Source organism: Sorex fumeus, unplaced genomic scaffold (genome assembly GCF_029834395.1).
Source record: "Sorex fumeus unplaced genomic scaffold, SorFum_2.1 ptg000098l, whole genome shotgun sequence".
In the NCBI taxonomy this organism is placed as follows: Eukaryota; Metazoa; Chordata; class Mammalia; order Eulipotyphla; family Soricidae; genus Sorex; species Sorex fumeus.
In genome coordinates this window covers 1,929,580-1,950,009 of record NW_026606155.1, presented here as the reverse complement: position 1 = coordinate 1,950,009, position 20,430 = coordinate 1,929,580, and the positions used below count along the sequence as shown (strand labels likewise).

Sequence of the window (20,430 nt, the reverse complement as noted above, 5' to 3'; positions counted from 1 at the left end):
GAACCCAGGTCTGTCACGTGCAAGGCTAGCACCAACCTGCTGGCCTATCTCTTGAGGCCTGGGTGTGTGATCTTAGAAGAGACCCAACTCAGAATCCCAGAAGCTCTCAGACAAGGCCCTTCCTTTGCACCCACACCTCCGGTGATAACCAGGAGTGTCCTGCTCCATTAGAGCCGCCTTCTACATTCACATGCTCGGAGCCTACTCCCGGGACAGAGATCCTATAGTCTTCGTCCCTCAGGATGGAATCAGAAATGTACCCGGTAGTACGGCTGGTGAGGTGTATGGTTGCATGTGACCAATTGCTTGTGGGTATGATCCCCAGCACCCCACATGGTCCTCTGGGCATGCGAGGAGTGACCTCTGAGTAGCACCAGGTATGGCCCCCAAACGAAACAAGCAAGAAACCAGGAATGTACTGAGGCAGACTGGCTACTCCTCTGGGACCCAGGAAGAAGCTGAGGTCAGTTCTGGAGCAAGAGGAAAGAGCTAACAGAGGGGAGTGTGTGTGTGTGTGTGTGTGTGTGTGTGTGTGTGTGTGTGTGTAGGGCGGGGGGAGGGGGCGGCGGGATCTCCGTCCTGCAGCTCTCTCTGCCCAGGGAGCACCAGAGCCTGCCCCTCTCCCCCCCCCCCCAAAATCAGGCCTCCCGGAGGCTGGAGTTCCAGGGCTTCCAGAACAGTCCTGGATGCCCACGAACGAGTTTGGCCCACATGACACATTTTCTTCTCTTGTGGGGGCCACACCTCCCCATGTGCCCGCCTCCCAGCAGGCAGTGGACAGACCGCATACCTGCACCCCCCACCAACCCAGGTCCGACTCGAAACCCCTCCTCCCCCCTACCCCAAGGGAGGAGGAGACAGGAAATGGACTCAGGAACCAGATGGGTGCTGGCTAGGGTCTGGGGGACCTGGGGCAGGGGCTGGGGGGCTGCATCAAGGTGCAAGGTTAGTTTTGCAGGTGACACATCTGCTCCAGTGACACACAACATCACAAATATACTTCAAACCACAAAGAATGGTTAGAAGGGTTCAAATGTGGAAAAGTGGTAAAAGGTTTAACCACACTTTAAAATTGTTTAAACTTGCTTCTCCCATCCTGGGAGGATCCTCCCAACACCCTTTATTTGGTGCTCCCTTCTCTATCTGAGCTTCCCTTTCCCCCAGCACGTGTGGCTGACCTCCAAGTCATGGAGCAAAATTCCTGGTACTAATCTCGGCCATTCATGGGTGTTAGTCTCCTATTTTGTTACTTTATATTCCCCAGATGAATGCAATCTTTTTATGTCTATCCCTCTCTTTCTGACTCATTTCACTTAGCATGATACTTTCCACGTAGTGCCACTTGTATGTAAATTTCATGACTTCATCTTTTCTAACAGCTACATAGTACTCCATTGGAAGGGATACTGGGACCCATGGTGGTGGAAAACGGGCACTGGTGAGGGATGGGTAGTTGATCATTGTATAACTGAAACCCAAGCACAAAAATTTGTAAGTCTATAACTGTACCTCATGGTGTTTCACTAATAAAAAAAATTTAAACTAAAAAGACAACGGGGGAGGAGGTGGTGCCAGAAAGAGAATACAGCCGGTAGAGTGTTTGCCTTGCATGTAGCCAACCTGGGTTTGATCCCTGGCATCCTATATGGTCCCCTGAGCCACGTGAGCACTAATCCCTGAGCAAAGAGGCAGGAGTGAGCCACCACTGGGTGTAAGCCCAAAATAAAAATCAATCAAACAGAAATTATTCAGAAAGAAAGGGATAGACATAGAAAGATTGCATTCATCTGGGGAACATAAAGTAACAAAATAGGAGACTAACACCCAAGAATGGCCGAGATTAGTACCAGGAATTTTGCTCCATGGCTCAGAGGCCAGCCACACACTCTAGGGGAAAAGGCAGCTCAGCTAGAGAAGGGAGCACCAAATAAAGGGTGCTGGGAGGATTCTCCCAGGATGGGAGAAGCATGCTGAAAGTAGACTATAGACCACACATGATTGCCACTCAGTGCCTCTTTTGCAAACCACAACACCCAATAGGAGAGAGAGAACAGAGGGGAACGCCCTGCCACAGAGGCAGTGTGGGATGGGGGGTTGGGGGGTGGGAGGGATACTGGGATCCGTGGTGGTGGGAAATGGGCACTGGTGGAGGGATGGGTATTTGATCATTGTATAATTGAAACCCAAGCACAAAAATTTGTAAGTCTACAACTGTACCTCATGGTGTCTCACTAATAAAAATTTTTAAAAAAATTATTCGAAGGGTATTATATGGTGTGAACCCAGACTGACTACGTGGTCTGGATGTAAGTTCCTGCTGGGGCATCCTAAGCCCCACGGTGATTCCTGGGTGGGAAGTCTCACCGGCTTTGGGGTGAAAACTCTCCAGAACCCCACCTAGGGGGTGAGAGGAGGGGAGGGCTGTTGGGGAGGGGGAGGCTTTAACTCTGTGGCCCTGAACCGCCAGGGCACAACTTCTAAGCAAATGTTTGTGCAATAAAATCAATGAATAAAGGCTGGTTGAGTAAATTAAAGTTCCCATAAGTGGGTAGTCTTTTATTTGCCGGATACGAGCACAGAACTGAATGATCAACAATTCCACTTATTGAATTGGGGGAGAAAAAGCCAGTACTTTAAGGAAAATTACTTAAGGAAAAAAGAGAAAGGCCAGGGAGATGCTGACAGGGTTTCAGATGCTGGAGCGGGGACCAAGGTCGGGCTCAGACATCTATTGTGGAATGCAGGACAGAGCCAACTCTCTGTACAAGTGGGGCGCAGAAAAGGGGCCCAGGGGAAGTTCTACTGCCCAGAGGGCTGGCTGGGGCAGGGGAGGTGATGTAGCTAGACAAGGCCCACGTATTCTTTTGGGCTCTGCCAGGCGCCTCCACAGAGCAGAGCTGTCACACACGCATCTCCCACCTGCAGTTGGCAACATAAACTCAGAGAGGTTGACGGGGTCGCAGTCACACAGCACATAGCTGGCCCTGCCTCAGAACCTTCAACTCGCAGAAAAGCCAGAGGCCCTGAGCTCACAGCAGAGCGACGAAATCCAGCACCCCAAGATCCGAATCAACAATCACGCCAGGAGGATCAGCTCTGCACCCACACGGCACGGGGAGCACGGGACATTCCAAGGAAGGAGGCGTCCATGGGTTCAAGGGCTGAAGTGAGTCCCATCTTTGCAAGGCACCTGTGTCCTAGGACACACACCCCTCTGCACCTGCCCTGGGCTTGGGGGACCTCCACACCTGTCCCCCACAAAGGGAAATCTCCACAGCAACTATCTGGCCCTTCCCTCCCTGGAGGCCACACACAGACACCCCTCCCAGTGTGAACCCACAAAACTCCCGAGGGTCAAGCTGGAAGGCCACACGCAGGTGTGGAGCTGAGTCCCGAGTCCCTGCCCTCCACTGCCACGGCTACCGCCAGGCTCTGGGCAGTGCCCGAGAGGCCACAGCAACCCCCCGGCCCACCAGGAACTTCTATAGCTTCATTTGAGCTAACACCCCAACTTCTTCCTGGCATGCTGTGGGCACTGCTTGCCTTGGGACTTCCCCTCTCCTGTCTTCCTTCCCTGGGCTGAGAATGATTGAACCCCACAGACCTGCCCCTCCAGTCCTGACCAAACTGTCTCAGTACTGCCCACCACCCCAATCAGACCCCCCAGTTCCACTGGCCGGGGAACATGTCACCTCCTATACAAATAAACACAGAGGAATGGGAGCACCGTGATGGGAGTAACCCAATAAACCTAAGCTCCCTGTGGCAAGGCAGAAAGGACCAACCAATGTTATCCCACACTCCTGTATCTTGGTCTGACTTCTTGTTGCACACACATGCATGCACACACACACACACACACACACACACACACACTTATCTACACACTATAAACCTATATACTATATATGTACTCTATACAGTATTTAGAGCAGGTAGGGTATTCGCCTTGCACATGGCCGACCCGGGTTTGATTCCTCCGTCCCTCTCGGAGAGCCCAGCAAGCTACCGAGAGTATCCCACCCTCATGGCAGAGCCTGGCAAGCTCCCTGTGGCATATTCGATATGCCAAAAACAGTAACAACAAGTCTCACAATGGAGACGTTACTGGGGCCCGCTCAAGCAAATCGATGAACAACAAGACAACAGTGCTACTGTATTTATATGCTTATATATCTACATACTAGGCTTGGCTGCTGGTGAACGCAAACACATGCATGCACACATGTGTATCTTTCTATATACTACATACCTATATACTTTATACTATATGTATATATATACCATATACTATATTTATAAATTGACATACTTGACCTGGCCTGCTAGTGCATGCATATTCACATACGTGCCCAATGCATGCATGGGCACCATAGGTATGCACACACATGCACGCTCACGCACGCACACGCACACAGTGAGCCACAAGCGCGGGCCATAGGGGCAGAAACGCCTCTGTCCTGCTCTCCGGGCACTGCAGGAGCCTCACACAACCGCCCACCTGGCAGCTCACAGAAAGCACCAGATCTGTGCAAGGGAAATGAATCAGGGGCTGTAGGAGGCCCCGGGGTGCGTGAGGGGCCGAGAGTGGACAGAGAAACGGCACTTCCCTGGATCCAGCAAAGGATCCGGGCATTAGTCATCAACGGAGTATTTAAAGGGTAGGATGATTGCTAAAAAAGGAAAAAGGAGCGGCGCATGCGTGTGTGTGTGTGTGTGTGTGTGTGTGTGTGTGTGTGTGTGTGTGCGCACGTGTACGTGCCTGGGTTTATAGGGAGGTGTGATTTTCAGATGCCTTCCCCCATTTCCCAAAGGCTTGGATATTCCTCTCTCTAACCCCGGGAGCACTGTGACTCCTGGGTCCTGGGGCGAGTCGCTGCAGACTGCTCAGCTCGTCCTCCCAAAGGGCCCAGTGTCCACCCCTTGTCAAGCTCTGAGTCACCATGCTGGGAGGACACCCAGGTGGCCTGGAGGTGCCACCTGAGTTTCGTGTGGGACCCAGCTGGCCCCTGCACCTCCCGCCAATGGAGGGGAGGGATGCACGTGCCTTTGGGGTGATTCCAGCTCTACCGACTGCTGGAGACCCCAAGCCAGAAGCCCCCAGAGTGGGCCCAGCACCCCCACCCTGGAGAGGAAAGGAACCTTGGCCTGGGCTTTTCTTTTTGTAGTCATAGAGGTTGGGGATGATCTGCAGCGTGGCCAGAAAACGATGCGTGTGGGAGTCAGGGGGACATTCCGGAAGGCGAGTGCGTGACTTGAGGCTGGACAGGAAGCTCAGGGGCCTCAGGACTCGGGAAAACAAAAGCCTGAGGCAGGAATGGTCAAGGTGCTGTCACAGAAAAGAGAAAAATGCCCCCCGAAGTGGACGCTCAGGAGGACAGGACGGGGCGGGCAGGGGTGCAGCCAGAAGTGCTCCACTGGCCTCTACTGATCTTGTCCTCCTGACGGCTGGGCAGTGAGTCACCTTCTCCGAGCCCCTCCCAGGATCCCCGGCTCAGGCCACCAGCCCCAGAGGGATGCGGAGGGTGCCGTGAGCGCCAAGGAGGGTCCAGCTCAGGGCTGGGTGCTAAGCCGGCCTCCTGCTGGCGCTCTGGGTGAGTCAGACATTCATTCTAGAACACCCACCATCCCACTGGCTCCCTTCTTGGTGAGCACGTGGCAGCGTGGGCACAGAGGAGGGGAGCGGGTGACCCCTGCTGGGTGACCTCCGTGGGGAGAAGACGCTTTGCTTCCCTTCTGGTTTGTCTAGGAAAGAGCAGAGATGCGGCGGGGAGGCCTCCGGGCCGAGATGCCGGCTCACGCCTCGGTGCTGCTGCAGCTATTTTGGGCCCCATCAGCCTCCGAGGCAGGTCTCTGGGAGGGGGCGTGTGCGCCTCTCCGGAGCGCGGGGACACGGCTGCCCCCCTCCCCGGCCGGCTGCAGGGCATCTGAGTCACTGCGGGACAGGGACATCGCTGACATTCACGAGGCCAACCCAGATCCCAGCTCCTCCGGCGGCTGCCTGGGCCTTAGCCTCGGCCGGGGTTTATCCTGCCCACACGTTCCAGAAAAACCTTCCCGTGGGGGACTCCAGGACACCCCAAGGGTCCAAGCCTGGGGAGGGCAGGAGGTGGAATCCCTGAACGCCTTTTCTTTCCGGTAGAGGCCTTGGTTGGGGCCAGGGACAGGGGCCCGTGCAGGGAGGCGACTGAACCCCACCGCACCCTCAGACGCGTCGGACTAGATTAGACATCAGGTCTGCCTCATCTCTGCATCTGTGCTTAAGGCAAAAGCAACTCCCATGAGCCGTTCTGTTAGCCACAGCTTTGGCACGATAACTGACCAGCTGCACCCTCACCATGGCCCACAGGGGGCACCCATTTGGCACCATTTTGCAGATGCAAAGAGAGGTTCCAACCAGTGAAGGCTACTCTGCAGGGCGCCTCGATCTCTCAGTCGGGGAGCCAGTCACTGACCTGTGGGTCCTGTACACCAAGCAGAGTCTGGGGACTTTCCATTCTACATGGCCTCTCTTTGGGGGGCTCGTGGGTACACTGGGCAGATGAGGAGCAGGAGGGAGGGGTCACAGGGTTGCCCCCGTGCCGGAATGCAGAGCTGAGCTGCCCCTACCAGCCTGAGCTCTGGGTGGAGTGAATGGCTCTTGAAAGTTTCACGATAAGAAGTCACGCTGCCTGGCCTGAAGGGGTGGAGGAGGGTGGGGAGTGGTAGAAAGGTGGTCACCAGGTCCAGGTGTCCAGGCCCAAAGTGTTTCCATACATACAGGGCAGGCCCTGGCAAGACGGGTCCCAAAGGTCACCCTGGGCAGAAGGGAACTGGGTACAAACAGGGGACCTGCCTGGCCACACGTGACAGCTCCAGCCAATGAGGTGGCACCAACTTCCAGGGAGCCCCCAGAGCTGCAGGACTGTGCAGGGATCCCCTCCCTCTGCTGGGACACTGTACGGAAGGCCCCACTCCCACCTGCAGTGCTCAGCAAGCAGGGACCCCGCTTTTGCCCCCACCATCGTCCCATCGGGCTCCAGCCAATCAGATCCAACCGGAAGTTCTCCCAACCAAGCCTGCACGCTGCCTTCCTGCCCCTTCCGGAATGAAATCGCGCCTCCCCCCTCCCCCCCCCCCCCCAAGCAGCTTTCTTTCCCCCTGCTGGATCCAAGCACCGGGATTGCTCCTGATCAGGACGAGTTTCCCAGGATGGGGGGTAACCCCGCCCACCCAAAGCCCCGTCTGGTTTTCCCAAAACTCTTCTCACTTCTGGAAGCTTCCAGAAACCTGGGTGGAATGAGGGCTTCCTGCAACCCAGTTCACCAAAGAAGAAACGGAGACATAGGTAACTTGGCCGTCTTAAAACCAGGGCAGGCGTTTTGGCTGGCGAGGGATATGTCTCAGCGGCAAAGCCTGCACACCACACACGAGACCGGGTTCAGACCCTGGCACCACAGTGACATGAATAACACCGAACAGACAGGAAGTGGCAGGGTTGGAGGGTGCTCCTGGCCTCGAGGGTCACTCAACCCACTGCTGTGTTCTCGGGCTCCACCTTCCCACCAGTGGCCTGTCCATGCCATCAAAGTCTCGTCCCGAGGTGCTGCCAGGGTACCAGGCAATCATACGCCAGGTAGAAAGGTCCTGGAGAACAGCATGCATGCCTGGTACAGAGGTTGGTCAAAGGGGCAGGGCCACTGTGCATGAGACCAGCCCTGCCAACTGGAAGGGAAGTTGCCCCCTGATCACGTCCTGGAGCAGTGCACCCCTCCCTGCTTTTTCCCCCACCACCTCCTCTCCTCTCTCCACCACTGATTTCCTGGCCCACAGCTGGAGCTCACACACATCTGGGAATAATAGAGCCTCTGGGCATGGCGCAGGCTGACCCCGAGATTTCTGGGGTTCAACTTACCTGCAGAGTCTGGGCCACATGCAGAGAACGCAAGAGGAGAGGGAGAGGAAGCACACTGGCCAGCCGGGGGTCAGCACTGGTCACCTGAGCCCTGGGCTGTGGGGTGCACGGGCCTGCCCCCTGTCCAGTGCCCACGCACACCCTCATCCTTAGGGGACAGCGCCTCTATCAGGATTTTCCTTGGGGTTCATTCACTCCCTTCCCCTCTCCCACCCCCCAAATCTGGGCCCGAACCATCAGCAGTAATTCCTCTCACCATCTGTCAAGTAGGACCCTAATTGGGGGCGGGAAGTGGACCCAGAACTTTCGCTGAACTTTCGGAGAGGGAGCTGCTCCCTCATGGAGGAAACGGATCAAGGTGAAGTCAATAAAGTCAATGGAATCGGGAGCCTGGAGCCCCAGCCTCGGGCTGGCCAGGGAGAAAAGGTCTCCAGGAGCAATTAGAAGAGAGGAACGGACAGGAATCCAATACAGTCTGTGCAGAAGAGCCGGAGCTGGGATGTCTGGCCCATGCGCGCAGCCTGGCTGTCCCTGCCTGTACAGAGCCAAGGCACTGGCCTCTGGCCCTCAGTTCCTGGAAACTGAGAGTCCTGCTGGAGCGCCCCTCACCTGGTCTCCTCCCGCCCGGAGGGGCCCTCAGCCCAGAGCACACACACGCCCTGTCCTGGCCCACACCTGTCTCTACGCCATGAGGCCCCCAAGGGGTCTCCAGAGCCCCCACCAAACTCCAGCCTGGCATTGCTACTACCTCACTCGTCCCTGATTCCACCGCCATGCCAGAGCCAAGGTGGAAACAGAAAATGCAGATCCTGGTCTCTGCCCTGCTCCACCGAGCCGGCATTGCCCAGGTCTCTAGAGCTCAGCTTCTTCGAAGGGGCGTCCTGGCCCTGAGGGAGATTAAGTGAGCCAGGGGTGGGAGGGACGGGCGGAGCCAAGGGTGGGTGGGCGCAAAATGACCCAGTGTTCATTCAGAATCATGAAGTCGTGAATATGAGGTGTCTGGGGTGACATGTGTCCGAGAGGCGTTTCTCGGACTTGTCCAAAGGGGACGGGAATGGAGCACAGAGCAGAACCCTGCCCTAAGGTCCAGCGAGTGCATCAGACACGCTGGACCACAGAACCAGGCACATAAACCCTGCGGGTCCCCTTCCGACCTTGGGGCTCCCCCAGCCCCGTTCCCTGCTCCTCTCACCAAGCAACAGAAAGAGAGCAGGCCCGGGGTCCAGAACCTTCCACGGCAGGCGAGCAGAGTGATTTGATTTCACTGCCATCACTTACCCTATTGAAACCAAACCAACCAACAAGCAAGCCAGCCCCAGCACCTCCCTCCTTCTCACCCCTGTGCCTCGCCACCTCAGGAATGCTCCGGGCCACCTCACTGGACACACACTGGTCTACCTCCCTCCCTTTACTTGATGGCTGCCCACCTTGGACAACAGAGGTTACAGGAGGTCTCCTGTGGAAGTTCATTTGTACAGATGCAAAAGTGTGTCTTAACCAACAGTCTTACCATATCTCTGTGGATGGTGGACACTGTTTGGTAAACAGGAATCACTTCTGGGTCAAAAGACCAAAACGCAACCTAAGGTGCCTTTCGCCCGCAACCCCCTCCTTGCCCATGATGGCCCCCTTAGATCCACTGGGGGTGTCCGGTCGCCTCTCTGTGCTATGGTCCCACTGCTCCTTCTACCTGGAGGCCTTGTGCCTCCTTAGCAATCTAGAACAATCTCAGGGCCGCCTGTGGACACCGGCAGGCGGTGCTGTCACTGAGGCTGGAGCGAGGGTTGACACGGGAATGTCCTCTGTGCTCTCACAGGCCACTTGTCACGGGAGGAACCTCCCGCTGAGGCCAGGTCGCCCCCAGGAGGCCAGAACGGTCTTTCCCCTGCTGTCAGTTCAGTTTGAGGGGGGTAAGTTGAGGGGACTCTGAGGTGGCTGGGGCGCTGTCTGATACAAAGACCCCTGGGGTCCGGGCAGCAGGAGGAGAAGGAATTTGAAAGGAGGAGAAGCCGGAGACAGCAGGGCCAGGGGCTGCGGCCGGTGGAAGGCCTTCAGGAAGAGTTAGAAGGTTAAGAGCCCAGGGAGAAGGAACAGGGGTCCCAGAACCCCACTCCAACAGGCATCGACAGACCCCTCAGAACTTGCTAGAATGACTGTTTGTTAGCTCTCTGGGTGTGAAGAGGTCGTTAGTCGCCTTTCAGACCAACACTTCTGGCAATGCAGACGGCCACGGCCTGAGCCACTCTGGGCACGGGAACCAGAGACAGAGGCAGGCAGAGGCTAAGCCAACAAAACACAGAGAGGCACGTGGGGGGCCAAGACTCCCCCTGAACACCGCAACACGGACCCGGGATCTGCAAATCACCATCCCGAGGACATACCTACTCACGGTTACCTGCAGTTCACCCCGAACGATTCCTGTCTGGCGGAGTTGTGGGGAAGACCCACACAGGGTATCCTACAAGCTAAAATGGGAGTGATGGTTCGGACACATTGACCTTCTCCACGGACAACTGGCAGCAGGAATTTTCACTCACAGAGGCCAGAGAAACCCTCCTTTGTCTGCGCGTCCAGGCCATGACACTGCTCATGGATGAACCCCGGGCTCAGCCATCAAAGGAGGGTATTGAGCAGGATTCGCTGCCCAGAGGCACCCCGAGAGCTCGCCGTGCGCCCTGAGTCTCCCCTTGGGCTCCCTCCCCATCGCCTCCTCCAATGAGAACGAATCTCCATCAAGGGACCCTGATGTGTGGGCAGAGGCCCGCACCTGCCCCCCGAAAGGCTGGCCCTTGGGCAGCACTGCAGGCCCGTGGCCACTCATCAAATGGAGGCTGACTTTTATCTGATTAAGCGCGGAGGAAGCTTCCTCCTGCTCCAGCTCCTGGGAACGGCCAGCGAGCAAGGCGCTCTGCAGACTGCAGCGGACAGTTGGGCCTTGGCTTCTCTCCTGCTCGGCCAATGGAAAATTACAAAGGCGGACAGGCTGCCCTCTGCTCCAGCTCACGGCTCCGCCGGGGCCCTGCGCAGCGCCCAGAATGGCCCCGAAGACTTACCTGGAGCCAAGAGGAGCCTGGGGGGCGGCGGGGGTGGTGGGGGAGGGGGCAGCGGGGGTGGGGGCCGGCACTGGCAGATGTGTTGACAGCTGACGGTCACCTTGGAGCAGGACTTCTGGGGCTCGCCACGTGTCACCTGCAAACCCAGAGAAGACCATGAGGACGCGCGGAGCAGAAACGCATCCCTTCCCCGCCGCGCCCCCCCCCCAGCTGCCTAGAATTTGGGGTTCTTCCCGCAGACACAGCCTGGAGGGACGACTCCGAGGGAGCACTTATTCCTGCCCAGCACCAACTGGGGGACTGTGGACACATCACAAGATAGGGGGACAAGGGAAGGGAAGATGAAGCCCGGGCATGGGGATTCTGAGAATCTCCCTCCAGATTTAAGGGGAGAGTGTCGGACCTTCCCTGGAGCCCCAGAGCACCCCCCAGTCCTGGCCATGGACAGTCCTAGCCTGACCACAGCTATAGGTGTTATTCTCCTTCTTTCTTGGGGGGGGGGGCTGACCTAGTCAGTCTTGGCTCTGGGGACCCCGGTGACCATCAGGAGCAGGGCAAGTGCTCTCTGGAGCCCATAGGGGACCCCCATGGTCTTTCTGGGACACACACCAGACATAACTACCTGCAACTCCTCACCCCCAAATGCCCGCCCAGAGCTGAGGGGGTCACGTGGCCACAAAGGCTCAGTCCCACCTCTGTTAGTCTCTCACGTTCTGCTCTGCCCTCCAGGCCCTTCCTCGGCCCCCTGATTGTTGCTCCGGAACATTCCCTGCCCTCGCTCCAGCTCTGACCACTACCCCGCTTGGTGCTCACCTTTCTCCTTGAGGAAACGCTCCTGACCCTGTCCAGCTGGGGCCTTCTGTGTCCACTACCTCACTACCGAACCCCGCACCTAAGGGGAAGCCTGACATTCCAGCACAACCAGAATGCCCAAAACGGGAGCGACACCCTGCCTTTCCCATCCTGCCGGAGGCTCACCACACAGTCTAAGCTTCTCCCCAGGAGCCTTGGGAAGGGAAGTGGGGAGACGTCTGGGCTGTGACTGCCCGTCACAGTCTCCTGTAAACGCCATGCATGCCAACCTGGCCCTTAATCTCCTAAAGCAGAGTCTGCAGGAAGCGTGACTGGGCCTCTGGCTGCAACGTCCCAGGCTAAGCAGATCTGGGTGTCTAGTTTGAGGCCTGTCCTGGGAACACACTCACTCACAGGCCTGCAGGGAGGGGCTGGCAGTCCCCTCCCCCTCCACACCCCCCTCCCCTCAGGCCCCAGGATGCCCTGTTTAATTTCTCTGGCTGACAGCCTGAGGACAAGAACTCCAGAACCCCACTTCCCCTGCAGCCAGCCATGCACGGGAGGACTTTGGAGGTGAGCACGGCCCCAAGTTGCAGGCAGAGCGCCCCAGGACCCAGGAGGGGCCCGTCCGATGGGCCGCATGGTGACAGCCACCCGGAGAGCAGTGCGGGCCTTTGATTTACAGCCAGGCTCCGTATCTCAGAGGCCGAGAAGCCGGTGCTTCACCCCTTTGGAGAGTTTCTGAAGGACCATTGACCGCGTTTCGGATTCTGCCAGGCAATCTCCTCACCCCCCCCCCCCCCCACGGGAAGCATGTCCACAGATGGTGCGTCTTTCTGCATTATTCCACAGCCATGGTTAACTCCTTACACACTACTGGCAAACCGCTGGCCCTCTGAGGCACAGGGGCTTCGGGGACCCAGGGACAGGCCTTTGAGATGACTCCTTTGCTAAATTTGACCCAGTGTGCAAACATCACCAAGGGAGACCACTGAGAGGGCGATGTCTCTCTCTCTCTCTCTCTCTCTCTCTCTCTCTCTCTCTCTCTCTCTCTCTTACACACACACACACACACACACACACACACACACACACATACACACACACAGAGCTGTCCATGGAGCTGGTGCTGTGCAACCCTAGCTCGTGTCTTAGCCTCTCTGAGCCCAATGTACGAGGCAGGGCTCTTCAGGGGGCATGTTGGTTCAACCCGGCACCATGCCATACAGTGACTTGTTTTTGTGGGAGGTATATAAAGGCGCCCACACAGAAGAGGTTGAAGGTGATAAATTATGAGCAGGGAAATTGGGGTTCGGGGGAGGGGAGAAGTGTAGTCTCTGTCACATGCACCCCGAGACACAAAAATGGCACCACTGCCAACCCACTGCACCACACGAGTCTGGGGGACGGTCTGCACGGGGGCCCCACGCAAGCTCACTGATGCTCCCTCATGCCTGGGGGGTGACTTGGACCCTCCATGCACTTGCCGACTTCCCTCTGCTGCAAGCCCAGTTCTCACACACCCTTCTCGGGGAGTCCCTGATCCCACCCCCACTCCCCCACACATCTCTGCCCCATCCTCACATTCGAACCCTGCCCAGGTACTGATTCGCTTTGTTTCCTCCTTCCTTCTCCCTTTTTCCTTGCTTCATTTCTCCCTCCCTCCCTTCCTGTCTTCCTTTCTCCCTTCTTCTATCCCTCCCTTCCTCCCTCTGCCTTTCTTTCTTTCCTTCCTTCCTTTCTTTCTCTCTATCTTTCTTCCTTTTTCTTTCTCTCTCTTTCTTTCTCCCTTCCTTCCTTCCTTCCTTCCTTCCTTCCTTCCTTCCTTTCTTTCTTTCTTTCTTTCCCTTCCTTCCTTCCTTCCTTCCTTCCTTCCTTCCTTCCTTCCTTCCTTCCTTCCTTCCTTCCTCTTCTGGTTTTGGGGACGCACCTGGAGGAGCTCGGTGCTTACTCCAGGCTCTGTGCTCAGGGATCACTCCTGACGGTGCAGTGACCACACAGGATGCTGAGGATCAAACCTGGGTCAGCCTCCTGCGAAGCAAGCACCCTCCCTGCCGTCCTGCGGCTCCCTGTAAACTCTGCGGCACTCTCCCCTGGTCTTCTGTCAGATCTGTGGCCCACGCTAGGCTGTGGGAATTGGCCAAGGGTGTTCCACAACCCTGACCAGTGTGCATGCCCAGCTCCTCTGATGCAGACGCTGCAGATCACAGTCTCCTCTCACCCAAGGCCCAGAGCAGGAGGCTGGAGGGCGCACCCCAAGCAGGTGGACATCAGCTCAGAGAGACAAAAATATGTGCCAAACTGACACAGCATTGGAAGAACAGGGGCTGGCCTCCCTACCTGCCAAGACACAAGGGGACTCCCCTTCCCCTGCTCAGAGTTCACTTGGACTGGGCACCTGAACCGGCTGGATTACATCCTGGGGGGCCCATAAGGTAGAGCTTGTCCCCGAGGGCACCTCTCTTAGACTGACTTGGAAGGAGCAGAGGTGAGACCCCGGGGGCCAGGGAATTGCCCCAAGCCTACAGAGCCAAAGCTGGCTTCTCTGTGACCAAGGAGGGCGTCCAGCATCCCAGTCCCCGCTGCCCAGTCCTCCCCTGGGGCAGATGCTGTTGTCAGTGCTGTGCCATGCAGCATGGGAGGCACAGGGAGGCCCTCTTGTCACCAGGATTCGGTGCCTGTCACTGTGATCTGGGGGTCCCAGTGCCCGTGGCTCCGCCCCTGCCTGGGATGGTATAGTTTTCACTTGAATCCCCCCCTTGGATGCATTCCCAAAGCTCCAGCCCTGCAGTGGGTCCCCAGGACGCTCCGGGGGTAGCACCTGCCTCCGTCCAAGATTTGCTATAGGAGGTGAGACCCACTGCTCGGTAAGCCCCCGATAACGGGCATCAGCCAGATCCTGAGAGCCTCCAGGACAGCCTGGGGCTAAAGAAAAGAACCACTCAAAACTGACCCCAGTTTTGAGTTTAGAGCAATAGCACAGCGAGTAGGGCGTTTGCCTTGCATGCAGCCAACCCGCCAACCTGGGTTCGATTCCCAGCATCCCATATGGTCCCCTGAGCACTGCCAGGAGTGATTCTTGAGTGCAGAGCCAGGAGTAACCCCTGTGCATTGCTGGGTGTGACCCAAAAAGCCAAAAAAAAAAAAAGAAAGAAAGAAAGAAAAATCAAAACTCACCCCAACCCGCCCTCCTGACGCCAACATCACCCAACTCCTACCTGCCTCCTTCCACTCCCTCAATCTATCCTGTGGATGTGGTTAGTCTAAGAGCAGGTGCCCTCAGGGACAAGCTCTAAACTTAAGGGTTCCCCCAGGATATAACCCAGCCGGTCCAGGTTTCCAAAAGACCCAACGCAGGTATCTCCCGCCTCAGACGGCCTCTGTGTTGGCTTCAGGCTCAAGTGCAAAGGGTGAAGCGCTAGGTCAGTGGCTGACCCTGGTGTCCATCCCGTGGTCCTTTTCTCCCCTCTGCCTGGCTTCTTCCTCACGCCTGTATTCTGACTTCTCCGGTCTCGAGGGATGCTCTATGTCTGCAGGTCTTCACCAGCCCCGGAGATAGGTGTCTGCTGGGTTCTCTTGCGTACAGCCTGATTTCTCCGGGGTCAGAGTTCAATGTCATGAGGGCAACACCAACAGGTGCCTGACCCCATGCATCAGCCAAGCTGTAGCGACTGACTGACTGCAATTGGGGGAAGATTGGGGGGGTTCCTCAGTAGCATGCAGAGCCCAGAGGCCCGGCTCTGAGCCCCCTGCTCCCATCCCACTCCTCCAGGAGGACCCTCACAAGGGTGAGTGCTCCTGGCATCTGTAAGGGAGACGTTGAACCCCACAGTCTCCCTGTACCCAGGAACAGGCAGCCCATTTCCCTCCACACTTGCAAATGGGGGAAAAGGGGGCAGATTATCCAGATATGAACTCAGCAGAACTATAAATCTCAATTCCAGACACATCTAGAAAAGGGAAGGTGACCCTGGAATGCTGCCACTACCTTCTGGCCATTCAAATGTCATCGGACTTTGATGAAGTTTCTCATATCTGGGGAGTTACCAGAGGCTTTGGGCCATATTGTTATGTAGGAGCCAGACACTTCCGGGAACCCTGGCACTTCGGGTGACCCCAGGGCTCTTGCTTCACCACTTAACCTGCTCATGAGAGGACACTGTCTCCATTTCACCTTCGCACATGTTCACAACTGGGGTGGGGGGGTGGGGGTTCTTCTGTCAAATGTCTGTGGATGCTCCAAGAGAGAGCTCCAAATTCTTCCTGCGAACTCAAGAAACTCTATGACATGACGGATTTTAGTCTCTCCACTTAAAGAGAAATACACCACCACAGGTATTGCCATCTCTCTTGCCCTCAGGGCCCCTGGACTCAGCACTTCATTTAAAAACTATCCATTCCAACATCCTCTGGCCTGTCCGTCCTTATCCTAGGCAGGTTCATTTTTCCAGAGTCTCTAGCCAAGATCTGGTCCATTGTGCTCGTCTGGAAGATTCCTTTCCTAAATTGATTTTCATGAAAATGGATTTGTATTGAGTGCTAGCATCCAACACACACACACACACTCACACACTCATGCTTATATGAAGACTCCTTCCCTTGGGAGGAGGTGAGGGTCCTGCTAGCTCATGCAGCAAAACTCTCCTCTCTTGACCACATCCTTCTGCTCTCCAAAGTTGAGCTCACATTGGAGGAGAGAGCATGAGAGAGAGGAACGGAGGAAGGACATGAACGGAGCATCTGAGCTCTGCTCAAAGTTCAACCTGGGAAGCTGCTCCCGGCAGTCCGACTGTTTGAAAGCAACAACAGCCCAATTCCGAGAAGGCACAGCTGATTTTAACACCTGCTGCGTCACACATTAAACAAAGCTGTCGACTCCGAAAGGAAAATAATTGTGCAGGAGAGGGAAGCCAGCCAGAGAAGTGGGAGCCGGGGAGGGGCAGGGCTCTGGGTGTACCCGAAGATCCACTCAGCCCGCCAGTGGACTCCTGTCATTATTAACATCAAATGGGTCCAAGAGACTCACGGTGAGGCCACACATATGCACTGTCCCATAACTAGACCAACACGGTCACCACTTCCTGCTTATCCTGGGGCCAGGCACGGGGCTGAGCCATCCTGACTCGCTTTATTTTAGCTAATACTTGAAACAGCACGGAGGGGAAGATGAGGAAGAAGAACTAGAGAGAGGTCAGGCAGGCAATAAGGCACTGACCACGTTTCTGCTGCTGCTGATGGGCAGAGTCAGGGCTCAGAATTCAAAGCTGGCACCAAAGTCCAGCTCTTGGGCACCCCCAAGACCATTCTTCACACCATCCCCCAGAACCTTCTCTCTGACCTGGCAGAGGGAACTTCAGTTGGTACCCTCAAGCCTCTGCCCTGGAGTCTAGGGGACCCCAGGGGATGATTTTATCCACAGGTTGTCCTCAACGATGGGCAGTGCCTTCTTTAATTGGGGGTGGGGCGTGGGGGTGGTCACCCCCAGCGATACTCAGAACTTAACTCTCTCTTACCTCTGCTCAGGGATCCCTCCTGGCGGTGTTCGGGGGACCCTATGTGGTGAGGCCACGGAACCGCAGGCAGCCGCCCGTATTATCTCTCCGGACCCTGGCAATGACTTCTTAAACCCTCCACCCATGCCAGCCTAGTCGGGACTGTGCCCCCAGGCCACCTGCGGTGCTGATCCATTCCCACTGCTAAGCTCAAGTTCACTAGTGATTCCGGTGGGGAATATGAGAGTATATTCTCAGGATCAATTTTCTTTCCAAGTTTCTTTCCTGGTGTTTCTGCAAGAGCATGATGCTCTCCCTGGAGCCGCGCTCTCTCTCTCCTCCACAGACCAACGTGTCTGGGGACTTTGGCTTTCCAGAGTAGGGGTAGGGATGGAGGTGGGGGAGGGGGGTGCAGCCTGCCTGGGATCTCAGCTCTCGACAGCTGCGAGAAAGCTCAGGAGTGCTGCCCTCCCGGCACATCCTCACCCCGGAGGGTCCCCCGCCGCCCCCACCCCGCCCACTCCCCGCTCACCTGCACGAGGCCCCAGAGCGGGTGCAGCGCGCAGTGCAGCAGCAGCGACGGCCAGCAGCAGCCTGGGCCCAGCACCAGGTCCCGCAGGAGCATCTCGGCCGGCCCTGGGCGCCCGCTCTCCGGGCCCACTGTCAGGGGAGCAAAGCTCGGGTCAGGTGGGCGCTGCGCACCGGCACCGTCGGGGTCGGAGGGGCGGGGAGGGAGGGGGGGACGCGCCGCACCTCGGAGCACTCTCCTAACCCAAGCTGGTCCTTTGCCTCCAGCTTGCGCACAGCCTGACCTTTCGTGCAGAAAACAACAGGAGGGAAGAGGGGGGGAAAAAAGCAACTCAAGGAAGCCGGCAGCCCAGAACTCACAGCTCCCGGGTGCACGCCTTAGCCCCGCGCACACACCAACACCCCCATCCTGCGTGCATGCACCCCGGGGCCTCGGGCACACCCCCCCCAGCCCCTCCAAAAACCAGCCCGGGGCGCACTTACAGCTCCCCCCCAAGAAACAGCCACGCACAACTCACTCCCGCTGCCCGCGGACTTCAGACCCCGCGAAGGCCGCGGTCCCCGCGTGCGCCCCCACCGCGCTCATCCGGCCCGCGCCGCCCCGGGGACACGGGCGGGCGGCGTGCCCGGTCCCTGCCCGGCCGGCCCTCACTGCGCACGCTGCAGCCGCCGCGCCTCGGTGCGCTCCCCCGTGTGCCCTGGCGCGCCTCCAGCCTCGGGGTGCGACCTCCCCGCCGCCAGCCCGCCACCCGGGCCCTCCCCGGCCGCCTCCCCGCTGCTCCCTCGCCCCCCACACCGCACCCTTGCCTGGAGGCGGCCCGGGTGGACGCTCGCCGCGGGGGAGGGAGGTCAGCGCTCCCCCCCACCCTGCTGCAGACACGGCTCCGGAGGCGCCGACGGGCCCCCCATTTAAAGCCCGCCGCCTCCCTCGTCCCCCCGCCCTCTAGGCGGGGCCTCGGGGCTCACCCTGGCAGCGGCGCTGGCGCCCGGGGGGCTTCACATGCCCGGGAGCGGCGCCGGGCACCGGAGCAAAAGTTTGCGCGCCGCCGCCGGGGCCTCCGGTTCTGAGCGCGGCTCCGGGCGCGGCGGTTCCCGGCTGCGCCTGGCCGCGCGCGGGGCGGTACCCCGGGCCGGGCCGGGCCGGGCCGGGCCGGGCGGAGGGCGGGGAAAGTGGCCTCCGAGAGCCGCCCCGAGCCGGCCGCGCCGGCCCTGCCCGCTCCCCGCCCTCCCCGGCGGCGGCAGGCAGCGGCCCCGGGCGCGGGCAGCAGGGCCGCGGGCGGAGGCGAAATCAATAATGCACGAAAAAGGAAAACAGACGTGAGCCTCGCCAGCGCCTGCCCGCGCCGCTGCAGTGGGTGCGCGTCTCCATCTAGCGAGGCTATTGTGTAGCGGGCGTTCGTTGATGCACCCCTTGGGGAAGAGGACTCCCGGACCCCGGGCTGGCGGGTGGGGGAGGGGGCTGGCGCCCCGCTGGCCCACCCCTCGAGTTTCTCCCCAGTGGGGAAGGAGTGGAGACCCCCCCTCCCGTTTGGCGCTCGCAGCTTGCGGATGGTCCTCACCCTCCGGCTCCGGTTCAGGGCCGCTCCCCCCCCACCACCCCGCCCCGGGGGGCCTGGCCCGGGCTCCAAGGTGCAGGACGTGCCCTCTCTGGGCTCAAGGCGGCCTTGACCCCCCCACCCCACCCCCGTGCCCGCTCCCGGAGCCCTGCGGCCACACGGTGGCATCTTGGCAAAGAGCTGCTGCTACAGTTTCCCTTCCCATCCTCAGCTCCCTGTCGGAAGCCAGCTTATCTACAAGGCAACAGCGAAGTGACCCCCTCCGGGGTCGTCCCAAGCCAGAGCCCCGGGGCTCAGCTGCTGACATAAACGCACAACTCAGCTGCTCCGCTGGGCACAGGGCAGTTTTTTGTCCTATGGATGGGCCTTCCCGGTAAAATGGGGGCCATCTGTTTTACGAAGAGTAAGCAGAGTTAGACACCTCCCCACTCCCCATCTCCTTGGTTCTTGCCCCCAGTCACCGGAGAAATCACCTCCCCTCCTCCGAGAGGAACACCTGCTCCTACTTGGGCTCTGCAAACCAACTTGAAACCAGTTTCCCTAGCCACCTCCTTTCCATCCTGCTCTGACTCACAGAGGCTGTTCTATCCCCCTCGGCGCTGAGAACCCGAACCGGGCAGCTAGGGACAAAAGTGAACTTGGGGTCTGCTCAGGGAGACACAGTCCAGGAAGTCAGCCAGGCCACTGTCCAATGGCTCTCGGGGTCCCAGAGCCCTAGTGGGAATGGGGGAGCATTGCAATCGTTGTGGAAACGCTCATTCATTCACCCCTCTCTCCACTCGTTTGTCCAGTCACTCGTTTCTCCTTTCCTTCACTCATTCATTCACTCCTCCATGCTCAGTGTCGGCGGACAAGTGGAGAGCCTGCTGGTCCCTGAGAAAGAGCCACTCAGATCTGGCTGCTGCCCTTGGTGCGCGTTGGGGGAAGTGGCCACCACGAGGCACAGGGAGGGGAAAAAATCTCAAGGAAGGGATTTCCTGCCTCACTTCCTTTGACCTCAGTTGCTGCAGCAGAAGCACACCAGAACAATCTCTTGGCCAGTGAGACGGTCATACACTAAGGCGTGATCCTTCCCAGTGGAATCCACTGAGACTTCATTCTCTAACTGTGACAGC

General features: G+C 58.1%; 1 protein-coding gene across 4 annotated transcripts in view; it reads right to left on the bottom strand.

Moving 5' to 3' along the window:
- PRIMA1 (proline rich membrane anchor 1) overlaps window positions 1-18,916 on the bottom strand; it is a 46,115-nt gene extending 27,199 nt beyond the window's left edge. For 2 of the 4 annotated variants that reach the window (XR_008795074.1, XM_056134173.1), the window contains exons 1-3: window positions 18,561-18,711; window positions 17,764-17,891; window positions 10,948-11,083 (exon numbers count right to left, since the gene is read on the bottom strand). Coding sequence is in view for 3 of the 4 variants with exons in the window: in XM_056134173.1 (XP_055990148.1) it covers window positions 10,948-11,083; window positions 17,764-17,856 (229 nt within the window). In the remaining variant the exon portion in view is untranslated. The other 2 variants (XM_056134174.1, XM_056134175.1) reach the window with 2 other exon arrangements.
- Between the last annotated feature and the right edge of the window lie 1,514 nt (window positions 18,917-20,430).